General features: G+C 64.8%; 3 protein-coding genes across 5 annotated transcripts in view; 2 read left to right on the top strand and 1 right to left on the bottom strand.

Annotated features, from left to right (window-relative positions):
• Positions 1-10,004, bottom strand: part of PRKCG (protein kinase C gamma) — a 27,970-nt gene extending 17,966 nt beyond the window's left edge. Inside the window, exons 1-3 of the mRNA XM_073321998.1 lie at positions 9,050-10,004; positions 5,658-5,689; positions 836-918 (exon numbers count right to left, since the gene is read on the bottom strand). Coding sequence (XP_073178099.1) covers positions 836-918; positions 5,658-5,689; positions 9,050-9,216 — 282 coding nt within the window. The 5' untranslated portion in view covers positions 9,217-10,004. The remainder of the gene's footprint in view (positions 1-835; positions 919-5,657; positions 5,690-9,049) is intronic.
• LOC140902224 (beta-2-glycoprotein 1-like) lies at positions 9,828-19,752 on the top strand. 3 transcript variants are annotated; one of them, XM_073322078.1, is made up of 8 exons: positions 9,831-9,930; positions 10,427-10,537; positions 12,188-12,343; positions 15,725-15,836; positions 16,098-16,174; positions 17,185-17,364; positions 17,997-18,200; positions 18,908-19,752. In XM_073322078.1, the coding sequence occupies exons 1-8, from the start codon at positions 9,849-9,851 to the stop codon at positions 18,970-18,972; spliced, it is 987 nt and encodes a 328-aa protein (XP_073178179.1). In that variant the 5' UTR covers positions 9,831-9,848; the 3' UTR covers positions 18,973-19,752. The 3 variants fall into 3 exon arrangements, with proteins under 3 accessions (XP_073178180.1, XP_073178179.1, XP_073178181.1); XM_073322079.1 differs by lacking the exon at positions 17,185-17,364 and having other exon boundaries at positions 9,828-9,930; XM_073322080.1 differs by lacking the exons at positions 9,831-9,930; positions 10,427-10,537 and adding an exon at positions 12,626-12,810 and having other exon boundaries at positions 12,267-12,343.
• On the top strand, positions 12,815-15,266 carry LOC140902359 (uncharacterized; the record flags this gene model as incomplete). The annotated part of the gene is made up of 1 exon (XM_073322376.1): positions 12,815-15,266. A coding segment is annotated over one exon (1,563 nt), but the record flags the coding sequence as incomplete, so codon positions are not given.

Below are 19,752 nucleotides of genomic sequence, written 5' to 3'. Positions count from 1 at the left end.
GCGTGCATGTGTGTGTCTAAGCATGCACATGGGAGCTTGCACAAAGGAATGCATGAGCATATCTGCGGGTGCAAATGCGAGTTTCCACAGAGCGGGTGCAAGCGTGCAGGTGCGTGCAAGTGGTGTGAATGTGAGCTTGCCCAGGGAATTGCACGAGTAGCTAGCACGGGCTGAGCGTGCAAGGGGGGAAGGTGAGCGTGCAGAGGGCCCTGCACAGGTGCCCAAAGGGGAGTTACACACGGCGAGCACGTGTGTGCGCGCAAGGGGTGGGAACACAACCGTGCACAAGGCTGTGTGTTTCTAAGCAGTATGAACGGGGGGGGGCAGGCGGGGGGGGGGCATGGAAGAGATGTGACTGCTAACGCCATTCCGGCATCCTTTCCCTCCCGCTCTCTTCTCCTCTTCCACCCCGCTTCCTCCTTCCCCCTCTCCAGGCCAAGGACAGTAGAATCTGGGCCATGCTCCGCCCCCCACTCGGGCAGTAAAAATAGCAGGTGAAATTGGGACACTCACCTGGGGGCCACGGGCTCCTCCCCCACCAAAGTATTTCCTCCAACGCCAGGGACAGAACCCAGGAGTCCTGGCTCCCTGGCCCCCATCCCCACTCTAACCGCTAGACCCCACTCCCCTCCCAGAGCAGGGGACAGAACCCAGGAGTCCTGGCTCCCTGCCCCCCAACCCCACTCTAACCGCTCGACCCCACTCCCCTCCCAGAGCAGGGGACAGAACCCACGAGTCCTGGCTCCCTGCCGCTCCCCCCAAACCGCTAGACCCCCACCCCACTCTCAGAGCCAGGGACAGGACCCAGGAGTCCTGGCAGCCATCTGTCACTCACGTCTGTCTGGGGTCCTTTCCCGGCTCCCGGGCATTCGAAGGTGACAAACTCATGGCACCGTTTGTGTACAACGAAGCTGCAGACTTGGCGGGGTGGGCGAGGGGGGCCAGACCGGGGGGGGGGGGAATAGAGACATTAGCAGAGCAAGCTCAGGACAGTAACAGTGACACCCCCCCCCCCGCCCCATTCAGACCTCTCCCAGAACCCAGATTCGGGGCAGAGAAATCCTGGCTCAACGGACCCCTAGACTCATAGGTTTATAGCACCTCCTCTCCGCTGTGGGGGGACGGGCCCCCCACAACTCTGGGACAGCCAGCACCAGAGGGACAGGCCAGCTGGGGCAGTGGGGGATGGTTCGGGGGTAGGGGTGAGTTTGGGGGGGGACAGCTCAGCATGTTGAGGGAAGGTTCAGGGTGAATTGGGGGGGCAGGGTTGAGGTTGGGAGGGAAGGTTCAGTGCGGTTGAGGATAAGTTTGGGAGGGATGTTTTGGGGGGTTGAGGAGAAGATTCAGTGGGTTTGGGGTGAGTTTGGGGCGAAGGTTCAGAGGAGTTTTGGGGGACAGGTCGGGGGAGTCAGACTGAGTTAGGGGGATGAGTCAGGGGAGTTGGTGGAGTCGGGGGGACAGGTCGAGGGAGTTGGGGTGAGTTGGGGGGATGGGTCAAGGGGGCGAGTCAGGAGAAGGCTCAGGGATGAGTCGGGGGGGTCGTGGGAATTGGGGTGAGTCGGGGGGACGCGTCGGGGGAGTTGAGGGATGGATCGGGGGAAGGCTGAGGGATGAGTGGGGGGGATGGGTTGGGGAGTCGGAGTGAGTTGAGGGGGAAGAGTTGGGGTGAGTCAGGGGGACGGATCAAGGGAGTTGGGGGGACGAGTCGGGGCGTCGGGGGAGTTTGGGTGAGTGGAGGGGCCCACTCAGAGGAAGTCTCAGGGATGAGTCGGGGGGGGGCAGAGGACAGCTTGGGGGGGTCGTTTCTCTCCCCTTCCCCCTCTCGCGGCATCTTAAGGCTCCAAGGAGCGAGTCGGGGAGATCTGGAAGACGGGTCTCCATGGAAACAGGCAGGAGCAGAAACCACAAGAGCCAGGAGCTGGGGGGGGCGGCAGATAGGACTTGGGGGGGGCAAGGTGTGGGCTTGACTCCCCCATGCATCCTGAGAGCCAGCCAGCCCCCCCATGCCACACAGGCTGCTCCCTGCTCCCACCACTAGACCCACAGCCAGGAATAGAACCCAGGAGTCCTGGCTCCCACCCTCAGTCAAGCTTTCTGCCCCGGGTGGGGCGTGATGGGGGCCCCCAGGGATCTGGACTGGGACAAAGCAAACTCATTACCTACGGGGGTGGGGATGCAATGAACAATCCCCCCTTGGGGACTTGCCTGATGGTTCCCATGGCAACGGCTCCCCCACATCGCCTCCCCCTGGCCAGCTGCACCAAGAAGCGAAGGGAGGAGGGGGTGTCCGGGAACCTGCTGCATCCCACCGCTGCCACCAGCCGCCCGGGCTCTGCCAGTCTCCCAGGGGGCTCCCCCCTTCCAACTGCCGAGGTTCCAGGGGGGACCCCGGTTCCCCCCACAGCCCTGAGCTCCCCCTGCCCAGGGTCCATCCAGCACCCTGTTGCTCACACTCCCGCCCCACATAGCCACACGCACCAGCCGTATCCTGGGGCAAATGCTCGCCCCCCGTCGTTCTCCCCACCACACACGCCGTGTGCACGCTCCCCCCATCACGACCCACCTTGACAGTGCCTCCTGCACACCCACCCCTGCACACACCCTAGAAATGCTGCACAACTTGGGGCCATCCCTGTGCACGCCCAGCCATGCTTGTGCCAACCTACCCCTTCCTTGTACACATCCTCCCGCCGCTCTGCTGCATTAATACCCAGGGTCTGCATGCACACCCCAACCCACACTCGGGCCAGTGTACACAAACTTGCACACACTCGTGCACATGCAGACACCACACGTGTCCAAAGCCACAAACTTGTGCATATACACACATGCACCTGCATACACCGGTGCATGTGTGCAAATGGACGTACGTGTGCAACCCCGGCATGTGTGCCAATTCACACACTAGTGCATGCCTCCTGCACACATGCAAATGCACACACCCCCTGCACCATTGTGCAAATGCATACACTCATACAGATGCACTCATGCAAATGCACACCAATTCACACGCTCAGCCACTAATCCCCCAGATCTGCACCCACCAGCTCTACCTTGCTGCACCAACACACACACGTGTGCAAAAGCTGACCCACTTGTGCCCACGGCCGACATGTCTTGCCAGTCGCACCAACAGTCTCCACATGGACCGACCCTCACCGGTGTGTAAAGGCACCCGCCGCCTAGCCTCTGGCCACGCACTTGTGCAAGGGCATCTGTGCCACACACCCCCATGTGCTATCTCGGCACCTGCACACCTGGCCCCACACCCTGACACACTCATGCACATCCCCAGCAGCTTGACACTAATACCTCACTTGCTCTTGCACACCCAGCCCCCAAATATGTCCACCACCACAGCCTCCCCCACATCACCGTGTACAACCCGTCACACTCCCCTCCACCCACCCCGTGTGCACATCCCCCCCCACCCACCCGTCACACACCCCTCCTCCCACCCCGTCTGCACACACCCCACCCACCCGTCACATCCCCTTCCACCCATCACATGTTGTGACGAAGTGGGACTGTTCTTAATGTTTCCTCTGAATAGTGTGGGGGTGCCTCAGTTTCCCCTCAGCAGTTCTTAAGTATCTAGGGGGTGGGATAAGGGTGTACGATTCTTGCAGAGCCCTAGAGGGCAGGTGTGTGCAGGGGTCTGGACACAGAGAATGGCCGACACCCTGTTTCCTGGCCACTGATGGCCAGGCCCTTCCCCCCTGCAAGGTGAGAGCTAAAGGGCTGGAGAACAAAGGAATCAGGTGCTCTCCTGGCCCGGGAAAGGGACAAAGCCCAGAGGAGGAGGGGCTGGAGGGAGTTTCAGTTTGGGGCTGGCTGGGGACATGGAGTGAAGGGCAGACGTGGTTGTCTGGCTCACAGCCCCCCAAAATGGACCCAGCTCAGAGGTCCTGTTCTCTGCACCTACATGCTCTGTGTTAGACCATGTTCCTGTCGTCTAATAAACCTCTGTTTTACTGGCTGGCTGAGAGTCCCGTCTGACTGCGGAGTTGGGGGGCAGGACCCTCTGGCCCCCCCAGGACCCCGCCTGAGCGGACTCGCTGTGGGAAGCGCACGGAGGGGCAGAGGAGGCTGAATGCTCCGAGGTCAGACCCAGGAAGGTGGAGCCGGGGGAGCTGTGTGCCCTGCAGACAGGCTGCTCCCGGAGAGGAGACTTCCCCAGAGTCCTGCCTGGCTTCATGGGGAGCAGATCCAGAGCATCGCCCGGGGACTCCGTGACACATGTGCACACACCCCACCCACCCATCACATCCCCTCCACTCGCCCCGTGTGCACTCCCCCTTCCTCCCACCCCCATGTGCACACCCCCCCCCACGCACGCATCACCCCCCTCCACACACACCCCTGTGTACACCCCCCCACCCCCAGTGAGGACACTCTAAGAACCACCCCCCTCCCATCTATTTGGTCCCCCCCCCCCACCACTTAACACTCAGATCCTGCCCCCACCACACTGGGCCTCATGCTGCCAGCTGGGGGGCAGGGGGGGGGCAGAGTCCACTAGAAACTCTCCCCCCACCAGCTCTAGGACTGGCAGGAATCCCCACCCCCATTTTACACATGAGGAGCCCAACGCACACGCCCCCGCAGTCCCTCTCGCCCACCCTGCCCAGAGCTGCTCCCCCAGTTCATCACTGGCCAATCAACCACAGAGCCACGCCCCATTTGGAGCATATGGGGATTTCCCCATTATCCCCCCCCCCCCAACACACATATACCTGCGGGAGGCAGGAAGAAATCTCCCCACCCCACCCAGAACCCCCAGATCCCCTACACAGCCACCCAGCTAGCCCCACTGGCCTCCTACCCCGCATGCAGCCCCCCCCCCCCACAACTCCCCTAAACACAAAAGCCCCACATCCTCCACGCCCAGCCCCCACAAATCCACACTCCCCTCCCAGAGCCAGGCAGAGAACCCAGGAATCCTGGTTCCCGGCCACCTGCCTGCTCTAACCCAGCAAGGCCGGTGCCAAAGCCGCCCCCCATCCCTGGCCCTGGGACTTTTGCTCCTGGGTGTCTGGCCAGGAGGTCAAAGAGCCCCACGTCACTGCAGAGAACCCAGGAGTCCGGCTCCCAGCTCCCTTGCTCTAACCGCTAGACCCCGCTCCCCTCCCAGAGAACCCCAGGAGTCCTGACCCCCAGTTGTCAAAGAAGCTTAAAGAATAAAGCTTCAAGCGTTTGAAAGGTCACCCAGTATTAGGTATTTTGGGGCTTTTTTCAAGCAGAAACATGGAATTTTCCAGCCAGTCCCTAAAATAGCCGGAGTCCAGAAATCTAGTTCAGAGCCTAACAGAGCCACGGGCTGTGTGCTGGGAACAGGCTGCAATGTTCCCCCCTGACATGCGACCACACCTGGAGTGGGGCACGGGGGCTGGTTATACCGGGACCCCTCGCCCGGTGCTGAGACGCGGCCCCTCTGGGGTGGGGCGCGGGGGCTGGTTATGCCGGGATCCCTTGCCCGGTGCTGAGACGTGGCCCCTCTGGGGTGGGGTGCGGCTGTGCGGGGGCTGGTTATACCATCAGCAGAAGGCAGAAGAGAGGACCCCAAGGCTGAGAGTGGGAGTGACTGTCTCCCCCCAAGTATGGCTCTCAGTGGAGTGGGGGGGGTCACTGACCCTGCAGGGGGGGGGGTCTCTTACCTAGACACTGCAGTCCCTGCTTCCCAATCCCCCTAAAAGCAAGAGAGAAACAAAATGTTACTCTAGGGCTCACAGCTGTCATGAGTTGCCCACACTCAGCTCACCCCAATACACATATTTAACATGCACCCCACTCCTCCCCTGCCCTAACATCTGCTATGCCACAAAGTAGGAGGCTGGGAGCCAGGACTCCTGGGTTCTATCCCAGCTCTGGGAGGGGTGTGGGGGCTCATGGTTAGAGCAGGGGGCTGGGAGCCAGGACTCCTGGGTTCTGTTCCCGGCTCTGGACCAACCAGTCCCTCTATGCTAAGACTAAAGGAAGGACAGCAGCAGAGCCCTGGCGGGGGGGGGGGCGGGGGGGGTGAAGTAGAAAGGGGATGAGATGGAGGGTTCTGGGAGGGGTCTCACCAGATGAAGTCGGTGCAGTGGCTGCAGAACGTGGGCTGGGGGTATTGGGGGGGCGCTAGGGGGGGTCTCACCAGATGAAGTCGGTGCACTGGCTGCCCAACATGGGCTGGGGGTATTGGGGGGGGCACTAGGGGGTGCTGGGGGGTCTCACCAGATGAAGTCGGTGCAGTGGCTGCCAAACGTGGGCTGGGGGCGCTGGGGGGGCGCTGGGGGTGCTGGGGGGGCGCTAGGGGGGGTCTCACCAGATGAAGTCGGTGCAGAGGCTGCCGAACGTGGGCTGGGGGCATTGGGGGGGAGCTAGGGGGTGCTGGGGGGCGCTAGGGGGGTCTCACCAGATGAAGTCGGTGCAGTGGCTGCCGAACGTGGGCTGGGGGCATTGGGGGGGCGCTGGGGGGGGCGCTAGGGGGGTCTCACCAGATGAAGTCGGTGCAGTGGCTGCCGAACGTGGGCTGGGGGCATTGGGGGGGCGCTGGGGGTGCTGGGAGGGCGCTAGGGGGGTCTCACCAGATGAAGTCGGTGCAGTGGCTGCAGAAGGTGGGCTGGGGGCATTGGGGGGGCGCTGGGGGTGCTGGGGGGGCGCTAGGGGGTCTCACCAGATGAAGTCGGTGCAGTGGCTGCCGAAGGTGGGCTGGGGGCATTGGGGGGGCGCTGGGGGTGCTGGGGGGGCCTCACCAGATGAAGTCGGTGCAGTGGCTGCAGAAGGTGGGCTGGGGGCATTGGGGGGGCGCTGGGGGTGCTGGGGGGGCGCTAGGGGGGTCTCACCAGATGAAGTCGGTGCAGTGGCCGCAGAAGGTGGGCTGGGGGCATTGGGGGGGCGCTGGGGGGGCGCTAGGGGGGTCTCACCAGATGAAGTCGGTGCAGTGGCTGCAGAAGGTGGGCTGGGGGCATTGGGGGGGGCGCTGGGGGTGCTGGGGGGGCGCTAGGGGGGTCTCACCAGATGAAGTCGGTGCAGTGGCTGCAGAAGGTGGGCTGGGGGCATTGGGGGGGCGCTGGGGGTGCTGGGGGGGTCTCACCAGATGAAGTCGGTGCAGTGGCTGCAGAAGGTGGGCTGGGGGCATTGGGGGGGTGCTGGGGGGGCGCTAGGGGGGTCTCACCAGATGAAGTCGGTGCAGTGGCTGCAGAAGGTGGGCTGGGGGCATTGGGGGGCGCTGGGGGTGCTGGGGGGGCGCTAGGGGGGGTCTCACCAGATGAAGTCGGTGCAGTGGCTGCAGAAGGTGGGCTGGGGGCATTGGGGGGCGCTGGGGGTGCTGGGGGGGCGCTAGGGGGGGTCTCACCAGATGAAGTCGGTGCAGTGGCTGCAGAAGGTGGGCTGGGGGCATTGGGGGGCGCTGGGGGTGCTGGGGGGCGCTAGGGGGGGTCTCACCAGATGAAGTCGGTGCAGTGGCTGCAGAAGGTGGGCTGGGGGCATTGGGGGGCGCTGGGGGGGCGCTAGGGGGGGTCTCACCAGATGAAGTCGGTGCAGTGGCTGCAGAAGGTGGGCTGGGGGCATTGGGGGGGCGCTGGGGGTGCTGGGGGTGCTGGGGGGGCGCTAGGGGGGGTCTCACCAGATGAAGTCGGTGCAGTGGCTGCAGAAGGTGGGCTGGGGGCATTGGGGGGCGCTGGGGGTGCTGGGGGGGCGCTAGGGGGGGTCTCACCAGATGAAGTCGGTGCAGTGGCTGCAGAAGGTGGGCTGGGGGCATTGGGGGGCGCTGGGGGTGCTGGGGGGGCGCTAGGGGGGGTCTCACCAGATGAAGTCGGTGCAGTGGCTGCAGAAGGTGGGCTGGGGGCATTGGGGGGCGCTGGGGGGGCGCTAGGGGGGGTCTCACCAGATGAAGTCGGTGCAGTGGCTGCAGAAGGTGGGCTGGGGGCATTGGGGGGGCGCTGGGGGTGCTGGGGGGGCGCTAGGGGGGGTCTCACCAGATGAAGTCGGTGCAGTGGCTGCAGAAGGTGGGCTGGGGGCATTGGGGGGGCGCTGGGGGTGCTGGGGGTGCTGGGGGGGCGCTAGGGGGGGTCTCACCAGATGAAGTCGGTGCAGTGGCTGCAGAAGGTGGGCTGGGGGCATTGGGGGGCGCTGGGGGTGCTGGGGGGGCGCTAGGGGGGGTCTCACCAGATGAAGTCGGTGCAGTGGCTGCAGAAGGTGGGCTGGGGGCATTGGGGGGCGCTGGGGGTGCTGGGGGGGGCGCTAGGGGGGGTCTCACCAGATGAAGTCGGTGCAGTGGCTGCAGAAGGTGGGCTGGGGGCATTGGGGGGCGCTGGGGGTGCTGGGGGGGCGCTAGGGGGGGTCTCACCAGATGAAGTCGGTGCAGTGGCTGCAGAAGGTGGGCTGGGGGCATTGGGGGGCGCTGGGGGGGGCGCTAGGGGGGGTCTCACCAGATGAAGTCGGTGCAGTGGCTGCAGAAGGTGGGCTGGGGGCATTGGGGGGCGCTGGGGGTGCTGGGGGGGCGCTAGGGGGGGTCTCACCAGATGAAGTCGGTGCAGTGGCTGCAGAAGGTGGGCTGGGGGCATTGGGGGGCGCTGGGGGTGCTGGGGGGGCGCTAGGGGGGGTCTCACCAGATGAAGTCGGTGCAGTGGCTGCAGAAGGTGGGCTGGGGGCATTGGGGGGCGCTGGGGGGGCGCTAGGGGGGGTCTCACCAGATGAAGTCGGTGCAGTGGCTGCAGAAGGTGGGCTGGGGGCATTGGGGGGGGCGCTGGGGGTGCTGGGGGTGCTGGGGGGGCGCTAGGGGGGGTCTCACCAGATGAAGTCGGTGCAGTGGCTGCAGAAGGTGGGCTGGGGGCATTGGGGGGCGCTGGGGGTGCTGGGGGGGCGCTAGGGGGGGTCTCACCAGATGAAGTCGGTGCAGTGGCTGCAGAAGGTGGGCTGGGGGCATTGGGGGGCGCTGGGGGGGCGCTAGGGGGGGTCTCACCAGATGAAGTCGGTGCAGTGGCTGCAGAAGGTGGGCTGGGGGCATTGGGGGGGGGCGCTGGGGGTGCTGGGGGTGCTGGGGGGGCGCTAGGGGGGGTCTCACCAGATGAAGTCGGTGCAGTGGCTGCAGAAGGTGGGCTGCTTGAAGAATCGCGCCGTGAATTTGTGGCTCTTGACCTCGTGGATCACCTTCTGGCGCAGCGCCCCCTTGCGGCAGAACAGCGGCTTGGCCAGGCACTCCAGCTCGGTGGGCGAGGTGACCAGCGCCATGGCTCCACCTGGGCCCCCCAGTCCCGGGCGGGAGTGGTGGGAGGGGGGGAAGAAAGACAGAAAGAGGAAAGGGGGGATGGAGGGAAGGGAGGGACTGGGTGGATGGAGGAGGCAGAAGGGATGCACAGAACAGAAGGAGGGGGAGAAAGCAGGGGATGGAGGGAGAGAAGAGATGGAGTGATGGAGAGAAGGAGGCAGGGAACGGAGGGAGGAGAGAGAAATGGAGAGAAGGCAGAGGACGGAGGGATGGGAGAGAGAAGGAAGGAAGGGAGGGAGGAGAGAGAGATGGAGAGAAGGCAGAGGACGGAGGGATGGGAGAGAGAAGGAAGGAAGGGAGGAGAAAAGGGATGGAGAGAAGGCAGAGGACGGAGGGATGGGAGATAGAAGGAAGGAAGGGAGGAGAGAGGGATGGAGAGAAGGCGGAGGACGGAGGGATGGGAGAGAGAAGGAAGGAAGGGAGGGAGGAGAGAGGGATGGAGAGAAGGCAGAGGACGGAGGGATGGGAGAGAGAAGGAAGGAAGGAAGGAAGGGAGGAGAGAGGGATGGAGAGAAGGCAGAGGACGGAGGGATGGGAGAAGAGATGCGGGATAGGGAGAAGGAGGGATGAGAGCAGGGGGGATGGAGAACGAGGGATGGAAGCGGAGGCGGGGACCGGAGGGCTGAAGGCGACAGCGGAGCGGAGGTTCCCAGCCGCCGCCGCCGCCGGGGGCCGAGGTGGGGACAGGCGCGCCGGCAGGGAAGCTGCCGGCCGGTCGGGCAGTGTGTCGGCTGTGGGGGGAGAGCGGCGGAGGGAGGCGGGTCTCTGACGGCTCCGGGGGAGGAGTCGGCCTTAAAGGAGAACGGGGCCGGGCGGCGGGGGGGGGCGTTCCCCGAGGGGGGCCTGAGAAGGACACCCCCAAATGTAGATCCCCACGGACAGACACCCGACCCCCCGTCCAGATCCCGAATCCCCCCAGTTCCCAGCTCTGGGAAGGTAGGAGGCAAAAGGAGTGACGGGGCTGGGAGCCAGGACTCCTGGGTTCTCTTCTGGGGTCTGGGCAGGGAGTGTGGACTAGTGGTTAGAGTGGGTGGGGGGTGGCTGGGAGCCAGGACCCCTGGGTTCTCCGCAGTGACGTGGGGCTGTTTTGCTCCTGTGTGCCTGGCCGGGAGGTCAGAGTCCCAGGGACGGGGGTGGTTAATCGATAACCTGGGGGGGGGTATTTATATCCAGGGCCGGGGACACTGGCTTCACAGGGACGTCGCAGGACCCCGCCTGCCATGCCCTACGGTGCCTCCCTACTCCTGCTGCTTCTGCTGCCCTGGGGCAGTCACTGCGCCACAGGTGAGGGGCAGGGGACCCCCCCACCCGCTGGCATATCTTCCCGCCAGCCGCCTGCCCACCACCCCCCGGGCTCCCCCACCCGCTGGGTTCACAGGCTTCCCCCTCCCCTCTCTGAGGGTTTCCCCCATGCCCCTCCCCCGCCTGCCGGTGTCCTCCCTTCTCCCCTCCCTCGTCAGGGTAACCCCCCAGCTCACCCCCCCTGCTGGCCTCGCGTCCCCCTCCCTCACTAGGGACCCCCCGGCTCCCTGCCTCTTCCCCCTCTCCCCCGCCACAGGGGTCCTTCCACCCCCTCTTCTCTACCCCGCCAGGGAGGGGGGCTATAGACTGGAGGGGGGATCCCGCAGTCCCAGGGAGTGGGGCTGGGGAGGGATCCCGTGCCCCCAGGGAGGGGGCCTATAGACTGGAGGGGGTGACCTCGCCTCCCCTGCCCCCACTCGAGGAGTGGGTCTGGCTCAGCCGCCTGCCCTTGTCCCATGTGATTTTGTTCCCAGGTAATTGTCCCGGCTGGGGCTTTAAACAGCCTTTCCCAGAAACCAGGGAGGGGCCCCCAGTTCTCAGCCCCAGAGAAGTGACCCCCCAGGGGCCCCCACCATGGGCTGGGCAGGATGAGAAAGAGATGGAGGGATAGATAGATGGATGGATGGATGGGGAAGGGGGGGTGGATGGGGATAGAGAGAGGAGGGGGGAAGGGGATAGAGAGAGGAGGGGGTGGATGGGGAAGGGGGGGTGGATGGGGATAGAGAGAGGAGGGGGAAGGGGATAGAGAGGGGAGGGGGTGGATGGGGATAGAGAGAGGAGGGGGGAAGGGGATAGAGAGAGGAGGGGGTGGATGGGGATGGGGGGGTGGATGGGGATAGAGAGAGGAGGGGGTGGATGGGGAAGGGGGGTGGATGGGGATAGAGAGAGGAGGGGGGAAGGGGATAGAGAGAGGAGGGGGTGGATGGGGAAGGGGGGGTGGATGGGGATAGAGAGAGGAGGGGGGAAGAGGATAGAGAGAGGAGGGGGTGGATGGGGAAGGGGGGGTGGATGGGGATAGAGAGAGGAGGGGGGAAGGGGATAGAGAGAGGAGGGGGTGGATGGGGAGGGGGGGGTGGATGGGGATGGGGGGTGGATGGGGATAGAGAGAGGAGGGGGTGGATGGGGAAGGGGGGGTGGATGGGGATAGAGAGAGGAGGGGGTGGATGGGGATGGGGGGATATGAGGATGGACGAATGGTGCATGGGCCAGGTGAACTCTGAGATAGCGCGTGGGATGGACACCCCGCCAGGCTTCCAGCCGGTACGGAGGGGAGAATTCTGCCCCCCCAGCCCCACCCCGGCGCCCAGAGGCACTCGCAGGCCCTGCCCCACCAGCTGGTAGCTATGGTGGGGACTGCAGGGGCCCCTTTCCCTACAGGCAACCTGCCCTCCTACCTTCCTGTTAAAGTGAGGGGGTCTTCAGGGGTGGGGAGGGAAATGTTTGTCAGAGGCCCCCCCCTCTTCAAACTGCCCCATTTCTAACAGCAGTTTTGGGGGGGGTCCCTGTGTAAACAGCTGAGTGGGAGCCAGGACTTCTGGATTCTATTTGCTGTGACTTCCTTCCCCTCCTTTTATGCCTCAGTTTCCCAACCTATACAAGTCACTCCAACAGCTCCCCTTCGTGTCCCCGCAGACGCAGATGGGCCCAGTCCCTGCCCAGCCCGGAGGGAGGCGTCGGCAGAGGGAATGGGCCAGACCTGCCAGAGGACCTGCACCCAGGACCGCGACTGCTCTGGCCGCAGGCAGTGCCTGTGTGATGGGGCCTGCGGGCTGAGCTGTGTGATACCCGGTAGGTGCCAGGACTGCTGCTGGCTCCCAGTCCCCAGCCCCCAGCTCTAACCACTAGACCCCACTCCCCTCCCCAAGCCGGGACACAACCAGGGAGTCCTGGCTCCCAGCCCCCCCACTCTAACCATTAGACCCCACTCCCCTCCCTGAGCTGGGACACAACCCAGGAGTCCTGGCTCCCAGCCCCCCCACTCTAATCACTAGACCCCACTCCCCTCCCCGAGCCGGGACACAACCCAGGAGTCCTGGCTCTCTCCATCCCAACTGTCTTTGCGTTTCCCAGGCCGGACCTGCCGTGGCCCGTGCAGATTGATAACGCCAAGACACGTTTGGCCCAGGCTTCCCGCGGCTTCGGGGCCCTCATGGAGGTGACCTGCCAGCCAGGCTTCAGGATGTCCAAAGGGCAGGGAGCGGCGCTGAGCCGATGCCAGGGGGACAGGAAGTGGAGTCTGACGGCATCCTGCGAACGTAAGGGACGGGAACACCTCCGCCAGTCACCAGTCGGGGCCTTCGCCGTCCTCCACCCTGCAGAGCCAAGCACCGTGATCCTACCTCCAGCACCATCACCCAACACCCGTCCCCAACCCTGTCCACCCTGTCCCCAACCCCGTCACCCAACACCCGCCCCCAACACTGTCACCCCACCCCAACACTGTCACCCCACATCCGCCCCAAACACCGTCACCCTGCCCCAACACCATCACCCAACACCCGTCCCCAACCCTGTCACCCTGTCCCCAACCCCGTCACCCAACACCCTCCCCAACCCCGTCACCCTGCCCCCAGCACCGTCACCCAACACCCGCCCCCCAAACACTATCACCCCACCCCAACACTGTCACCCCACATCCGCCCCAAACACCGTCACCCTGCCCCAACACCATCACCCAACACCCATCCCCAACCCTGTCACCTGTCCCCAACCCCGTCACCCAACATCCTCCCACAAGACTGTCACCCAACACCCGCCCAACCCCATCACCCCCGCCCCCCAGCGCCATCACCCAACACCCTCCCCAACCCCGTCACCCTGCCCCAGCACCGTCACCCAACACCCGCCCCCAACACTGTCACCCCGCCCCAACACTGTCACCCCCACCCCCAACCCCGTCACCCCACATCCGCCCCGAACACCGTCACCCTTCCCCAACACCATCATCCAACATCCGCCCCACCCCAACCCCATCACCCCACCCCCAACCCCATCACCCTGCCCTCAGAACCGTCTCCCAACATCCACCCCAACATCACCACCCCGACCCCGGCACCATCACCCAACACCCGCCCCCAACACTGTCACCCCCGCCCCAACCCCGTCACCCCACATCCGCTGCAAACACCATCACCCTGCCCCAACACCATCATCCAACATTCGCCCCACCCCAACCCTATCACCCCACCCCCAACCCCGTCACCTAACATCTGCCCCAACATCACCACCCCGCCCCCAGCACTGTCACCCAACACTCACCCCCAACACTGTTACCCCCGCCCCAACCCCCGTCACCCCACATCTGCCCATCACCCCACATCCGCCCCAAACACCATCATCCAACATCCACCCCACCCCCAGCACCGTCACCCAACACCCACCCCCAACACTGTTACCCCCGCCCCAACCCCGTCACCCCACATCTGCCCCATCACCCCACATCCGCCCCAAACACCATCATCCAACACTATCACCCAACTCCTGCCCAACCCTGTCACCCCACCCCCAACCCCGTCACCCAACATCCGCCCCAACATCACCACCCCGCCCCCAGCACCGTCACCCAACACCCACCCCCAACACCGTCACCCCCGCCTCAACACCGTCACCCCACATCCACCCCATCACCCCGCCCCTGGCCCCATCACCCTGCCCCAACACCATCATCCAACATCTGCCCTGCCCCAACCCCTGCCCCAACCCCATCACCCAACACCCACCCCAACGTCATCACCCAACACCCACCCCAGCGTCATCACCCCGCCCCCAGCACCGTCATTCACGCTGGCATTTGCAAAGGGCAGGCTGCTCTCTAGGCAGTGAGCTGATCAGGATGAGTCCCGGGGCTGATTCAAGGATAACGGATCCCCTGGCAAGCGGAGACCTAGATATGAAGGCAGAGCAGCTCTCCTGGACCTGCGTCCTCCTCCAGCCCACCCCCAGGGGGAGTCAGGGAACACAGCATCTGGAGCAAGGGGGCCGGCGCTAAATAGGGTTAGGGGACCGCCTCCCTGGGGGGACCGAGCTCTGGGCCACATGGAAACTGTCCCACCACCCCCTGTGACAGTACGCTTGTGGGAAGCGCTGGGAGCCAGGACTCCTGGGTTCTTTCCCTGGTTCTGGGAGGGGAGTGCGGTCTAGTGGTTAGAGCAGGGGGGCTGGGAGCCATGACGCCTGGGGTCTATCCCAGCTCTGGAAGGACAATGCGGAGAGCGGGGGGTTGGGAGGCAGGAACTTCACCTCCAAAACCAATTTACTCCCCTGAATTTTCCCCTCAGAGCCAGGACTCTGCCTCCTCCCTAAAATTCCAGTGAAATAAGAGAAATGTTCCCCTCCAAGCCTCAGATGCTGCCCCCCCCCAAAAAAAATTAGAGCCAGATCCTCAATCTAAACTCTGAACCCCCAAATTGGGTGACCCCGACCACTCCAAGATGATCTCTGACCCTTCGGCTCCAGCCACGAGGGAAGGAGCCAAAGTCTTCTTTATTCCCCCCCACATGAAATCTTCCCCGCCCCATGCCACCCAGGAGAGAGATGGAGCCTGTTGGGGGGAGCAGAACCCAGGAGTCCGGGAGATGCAGCGTTCGGGGAGGGACCTACTCCCAGCAAAACCCACAGGGTTCCCCCACTTGTCTGGGAATTACAGCCCCAAGGGAAAGGCTTTGGAGGAGAGGCGGAGCTAAATAAGGGGAGGAGCCAAATGTGGAATGGGGTGGGGCCTGCTGGGAGGGGGAGGAGGCAAATGGGGCAGAAGGGGAGGAGTTTACAGAGAAGGAGGAGCCAAATTGGGTAGGGAGGGGCCAAATGGGGCAGAGGAGAGTCTTACCATGAAAAGGGAGGAGGCAAATAAGGGAATTGCAGGGCGCAACGGGACAAGGAAGGTCCCCGTGGGGATGGAGTCTACTGAGAGGGAGGAGCAAATGGGAAAGGGGAGGGGCCTATTGGAAGAGGGTGGAGCAAGGGCCTGTCTTTTAAAGGGAGACTGCCCCACCTCCTGCAGGTGTTAAAGGGGAAGGAACCTAAAAATATATCTTCCCCTTGCTGAGGGAGGCCTTTAATGGCTCTTTGTGTCTGGAGGACGCTAAGGGTTAAGGGGGAGGAACTTGGCTGCCAGACAGTGGTGACCCCCCGCCAAGTTGACTCCCCTCCCACTCCCGTCCTCTGTTCCAGGGGATCTGGCCCCGTCGTCCTTCTGCAGCCCCCCGCCAGAGACCGACAATGGATTTCACAGCGGTGCCTCCTACAGGGCAGGCGGGGAGGTGCGGTACAAGTGCAAGCGCGGGTGAGTCCCCCCCCCAGTTCTGCTGGTGCCCCTCACTCCCGACGCGCAGCCCCCTGCAAGCCCAGCCCAGAGCTCCCCCCCCCCCCGCCCCGCACACCAGCCCTGCCATTGCCCCTCACTCCCGACCCGCAGCCCCCTGCAAGCCCAGCCCAGAGCTCCCTCCCCCGCACACCAGCCCTGCCATTGCCCCTCACTCCCGACCCGCAGCCCCTCAGAGAGCCCAGCCCCATCTGCAACCTCACCTCTCCCCCCGCTCCCCAGGTACCGGCTGGAGGGCCCAGAGACCATCCGATGCCAGGAGAACCAGGAGTGGTCTGGGCCCACCCCAACCTGCCACCGTGAGTAGGGCGAAGGGGGGCAGGGGTGGAGGGTCCTAGTTTCTCTCTGTCCCCATCTGCCCCCATGCCGGGGCTGGCCCATCCTCCTGGGCTCCAGTGCCAGGCCGGGCCCCCTCCCAGCTGGGAGGGAAGGTGGGGGGCTGGGACGGTGCTCTTGGAGGGGGTCGTGAGGGAGCTTGGGGGATGCCCTAGAGAGATAGAGACATGCCCCCTCCCTCCCCAGCCCCCTTCCCTTCATCCCTCCATCCACTGCTGCATCCCCCCCATCTGCCACGTATACCCTGCATCCTCTCCAGCCATCCACCCCACACACACCCCCATCTGCCCCCTACATCCCCTCCAGCCATCCACCCGCCACACCCCCCATCCATCCACACACCCCCATCCACCTGTCACATCCCCATCTGCCTCCACATCCCCTCCAGTCATCCACCTGTCACACCCGCATCTGCCCCCCACATCCCCTCCAGCCATCCACCCGCCACACCCCCCATCCATCCACACACCCCCATCCACCTGTCACATCCCCATCTGCCTCCACATCCCCTCCAGTCATCCACCTGTCACACCCGCATCTGCCCCCCACATCCCCTCCAGCCATCCACCCGCCACACCCCCATCTGCCCCCTACATCCCCTCCAGCCGTCCACCCCCCACACGCCCCCATCTGCCCCCTACATCCTCTCCAACCATCCACCCCCACACACCCCCATCCATCCTCACACCCCCATCTGCCCCCTACATCCCCTCCAGCCATCCACCTGCCACACCCCCATCCGCCCCCCACATCCCTTCCAGCCATCCACCCCCATCCACCGGTCACACCCCCATCCACCCGCCACACCCACATCCACCCCCCACATTCCCTCCAGCCATCCACCCCCCACCCTCCTGCATCCCTGTACCCCCCATGCAGCCTCCATCTCTCCACCCAGCCCTTCGTCCTTCCCTCCCCCTGGCCCTGCTCTGTCCATCCCCTGGGCCTGGCCGTGATCCCCTCTCTCCCCCAGCCGTGTTCTGCCCACCCCCCGGGGACATCGCCGAGGGCTACCTGGTGGCGGTGGAGAAGGCTCAGTACCGGGCCGGGGAGCTGGTCTATTACCTCTGCAAGCGCAGCTACCTGCTGGACGGCACCAACCGGGTCACCTGCCGGGGCAACGGCACCTGGTCGCCCCGGCCCTTCTGCAGAGGTACCGCCCCCTCCCCCACTCCCCTCCTCCCCCAGAACCTCCAGCCAGAGCCACAGGCCCATCTACCCCGGTATCCCGGCTACACCCATCCCTGCCTGATCAGCCCTGGGCCCATTTTACCCTGGTATCCCTTGTCCTCCCATCCCCACCCCGTGATCAGCCCCCGGGCCCATCTACCCCAGTATCCCGCCTACTCCCATCCCTGCCCGATCAGCCCTGGGCCCATCTACCCTGGTATCCCCTGTCCTCCCATCCCCACCCCCGCCCCCGTGATCAGCCTCCAGGCCCATCTACCCCGGTATCCCACCCACTCCTATCCCTGCCCGATCAGCCCCGGACCCATCTACCCTGGTATCCCCTGTCCTCCTATCCCCACCCTGTGATCAGTCCCCAGGCCCATCTACCCCAGTATCCCACCTCCTCCCATCCCCCCACATCAGCCCTTGGGCCCATCTACCCCGGTATACTGCCCTCTCCCTGCCCCCAGATCAGCCCCATGGGCCCTGGTATCCTGCCCCCTCCCCGCCCCCTGGATCAGCCCCCTGGACCCATCTACCCGTTATCCCGCCCCTCCCTGCCCCTCCCCAGCTGGAGCCACGGGCCCATCACCCCAGTATCCCGTCTCCCTGCAGCGCGCTGCGTGGTGCCCGCCCAGCGGAGCCGTGTGCTCTACCAGGGCCGCAAGCTCTGGATCCAGGAGATCCCAGAAGGGCGGGTCCAGCACGGGGAGATCGTCACCTTCTACTGCCGGAGCCAGAACCAGACCCAGAGCTGCAGCTACCCGGCCCCCTCGCACTGCTTCGATGGCCTGCTGCCCCTGCCGGCCTGCTACGACGGTGAGGGGCAGGGGGCTGGGGTGGCACGGGGAAGCCGTTGGGGGAGCTATGGGGCAGTGGGGGGGGGCAAGGAGAGAGCCGTTGGGGAGCTATGGAGAAATGGGGGCAGGGAGGGAGCCATGGGGAGCTATGGGGAAGTGGGGGCAGGGAGGGAGCCATGGGGGCAAGGAGAGAGCCGTGGGGGGAGCTATGGGGCAGTGGGGGGCAGGGAGAGAGCCGTGGGGGGAGCTATGGGGCAGTGGGGGGCAGGGAGAGAGCCGTGGGGGGAGCTATGGGGCAGTGGGGGGCAGGGAGGGAGCCGTTGGGGAGCTATGGGGAAGTGGGAGGCAGGGGGGGAGCTGTTGGGGAGCTATGGGGCAGTGGAGGGCAGGGAGGGAGCTGTTGGGGAGCTATGGGGAAGTGAGGGCAGGGAGGGAGCCGTGGGGGCAAGAGATGTACTGGGGGGCGGTTGTGTGGGGACAGGGAGCTGTAGGGAGGCAGTAGGAAAGGGGTGGGGGTGTAGATCTGTGGGGGGAGGGGTATGTCCACAGGGCAGGGGGCGGAGGAGGTGGATCCTGGGGGGAAAAGAGGGGAGTCCGGTGAGGGGAGAGCTGAAGAGGATGGAGGGAGCCCTGTGGGGTTCAGGGGAATTCAGAGGGGAGCTGCAGGGGTGCTGGGGGTATTTTTGCCCCACTCCCCTCCTCACCCCTGACCCCGTCTCATTTCAGAGCCCACCTGGCTGCAGTACAAACTGTTTCCCAAGCGGGTGGTGTCCGAGATCCGCCCCTGCTGAGCCCCCCCGGCCCCCCACACCCACACACAGCCTGACCGGATGGACCGCCCATGTGGCGGGGAGGAGCCAGTGGCCAGCAGGGGACCCGCTGGACAATGCTCCTTTCGTGGGAGGACCAATCGTGTGAAAGCTCCTCGTGCGAGGGCCCCAGATTGCAAAGGCTGCTTGTGCAAAGGTCCAGTTGTGTGAGGAGCCCGTCGGGCGAAGGCCCCATTGTGCAAAGAAGGTCCCCTCGTGCAAAGGCCCCATCGTGCACAGACTGCGATGCCAAGGCCCCAGTGTGAGTTCCCATTGTGCGAAGGCCTCGTTGTGCAAAGGACCCATCGTGCGAGAGCCCCATCGTGCACAGGCTGCAGTGCCAAGGGCCCACCGTGAGATGGTCTTATCGTTCGAGGTCCCATCTTGCAAGGGCCTGTCGTGCAAAGGGCCCATCGGTACCAGGGCCCCATTGTGCTGGGCATGAAAGAGCTGTGGGCGGAGTGGGGCAGTGGAAGGGGGCTTCCCTGCCCCCATTCAGTGAATTCCAGTTGTCAGGGGGACCCAGTCCTGGCTTTAAAGCCCATCTCCACCCCAATAGATAACTGGGGGGGGGGGAGAGAAAATCAAGGCAACTCCATTCCAGCTGGCAGTGGGATCCAGTGCTGGGTTTTCCCTCCCCCCCATAGGGCACACTTGGGCAATGCATGGCGGGAGGAATCCTATCGAGTCCATTCCTGCTGCCAGGGAGATCCAGTGCCGGGTTCCCCCAGCCTGCAGTCCCAGAAGGACGGGGGGGGGGGG

Source organism: Lepidochelys kempii, chromosome 23 (genome assembly GCF_965140265.1).
Source record: "Lepidochelys kempii isolate rLepKem1 chromosome 23, rLepKem1.hap2, whole genome shotgun sequence".
Taxonomy (NCBI): Eukaryota; Metazoa; Chordata; order Testudines; family Cheloniidae; genus Lepidochelys; species Lepidochelys kempii.
This window is presented reverse-complemented; position numbering and strand designations above follow the sequence as displayed.

Coding starts and splice junctions, on each gene's coding strand:
- LOC140902224 (XM_073322078.1), top strand. CDS start 9,849: ATGGAAGCGGAGGCGGGGACCGGAGGGCTGAAGGCGACAGCGGAGCGG. Junction 12,344..15,724: donor GCTGAGCTGTGTGATACCCG/GTAGGTGCCAGG, acceptor CCTCTGTTCCAG/GGGATCTGGCCCCGTCGTCC. Junction 16,175..17,184: donor GCCCACCCCAACCTGCCACC/GTGAGTAGGGCG, acceptor TCTCTCCCCCAG/CCGTGTTCTGCCCACCCCCC.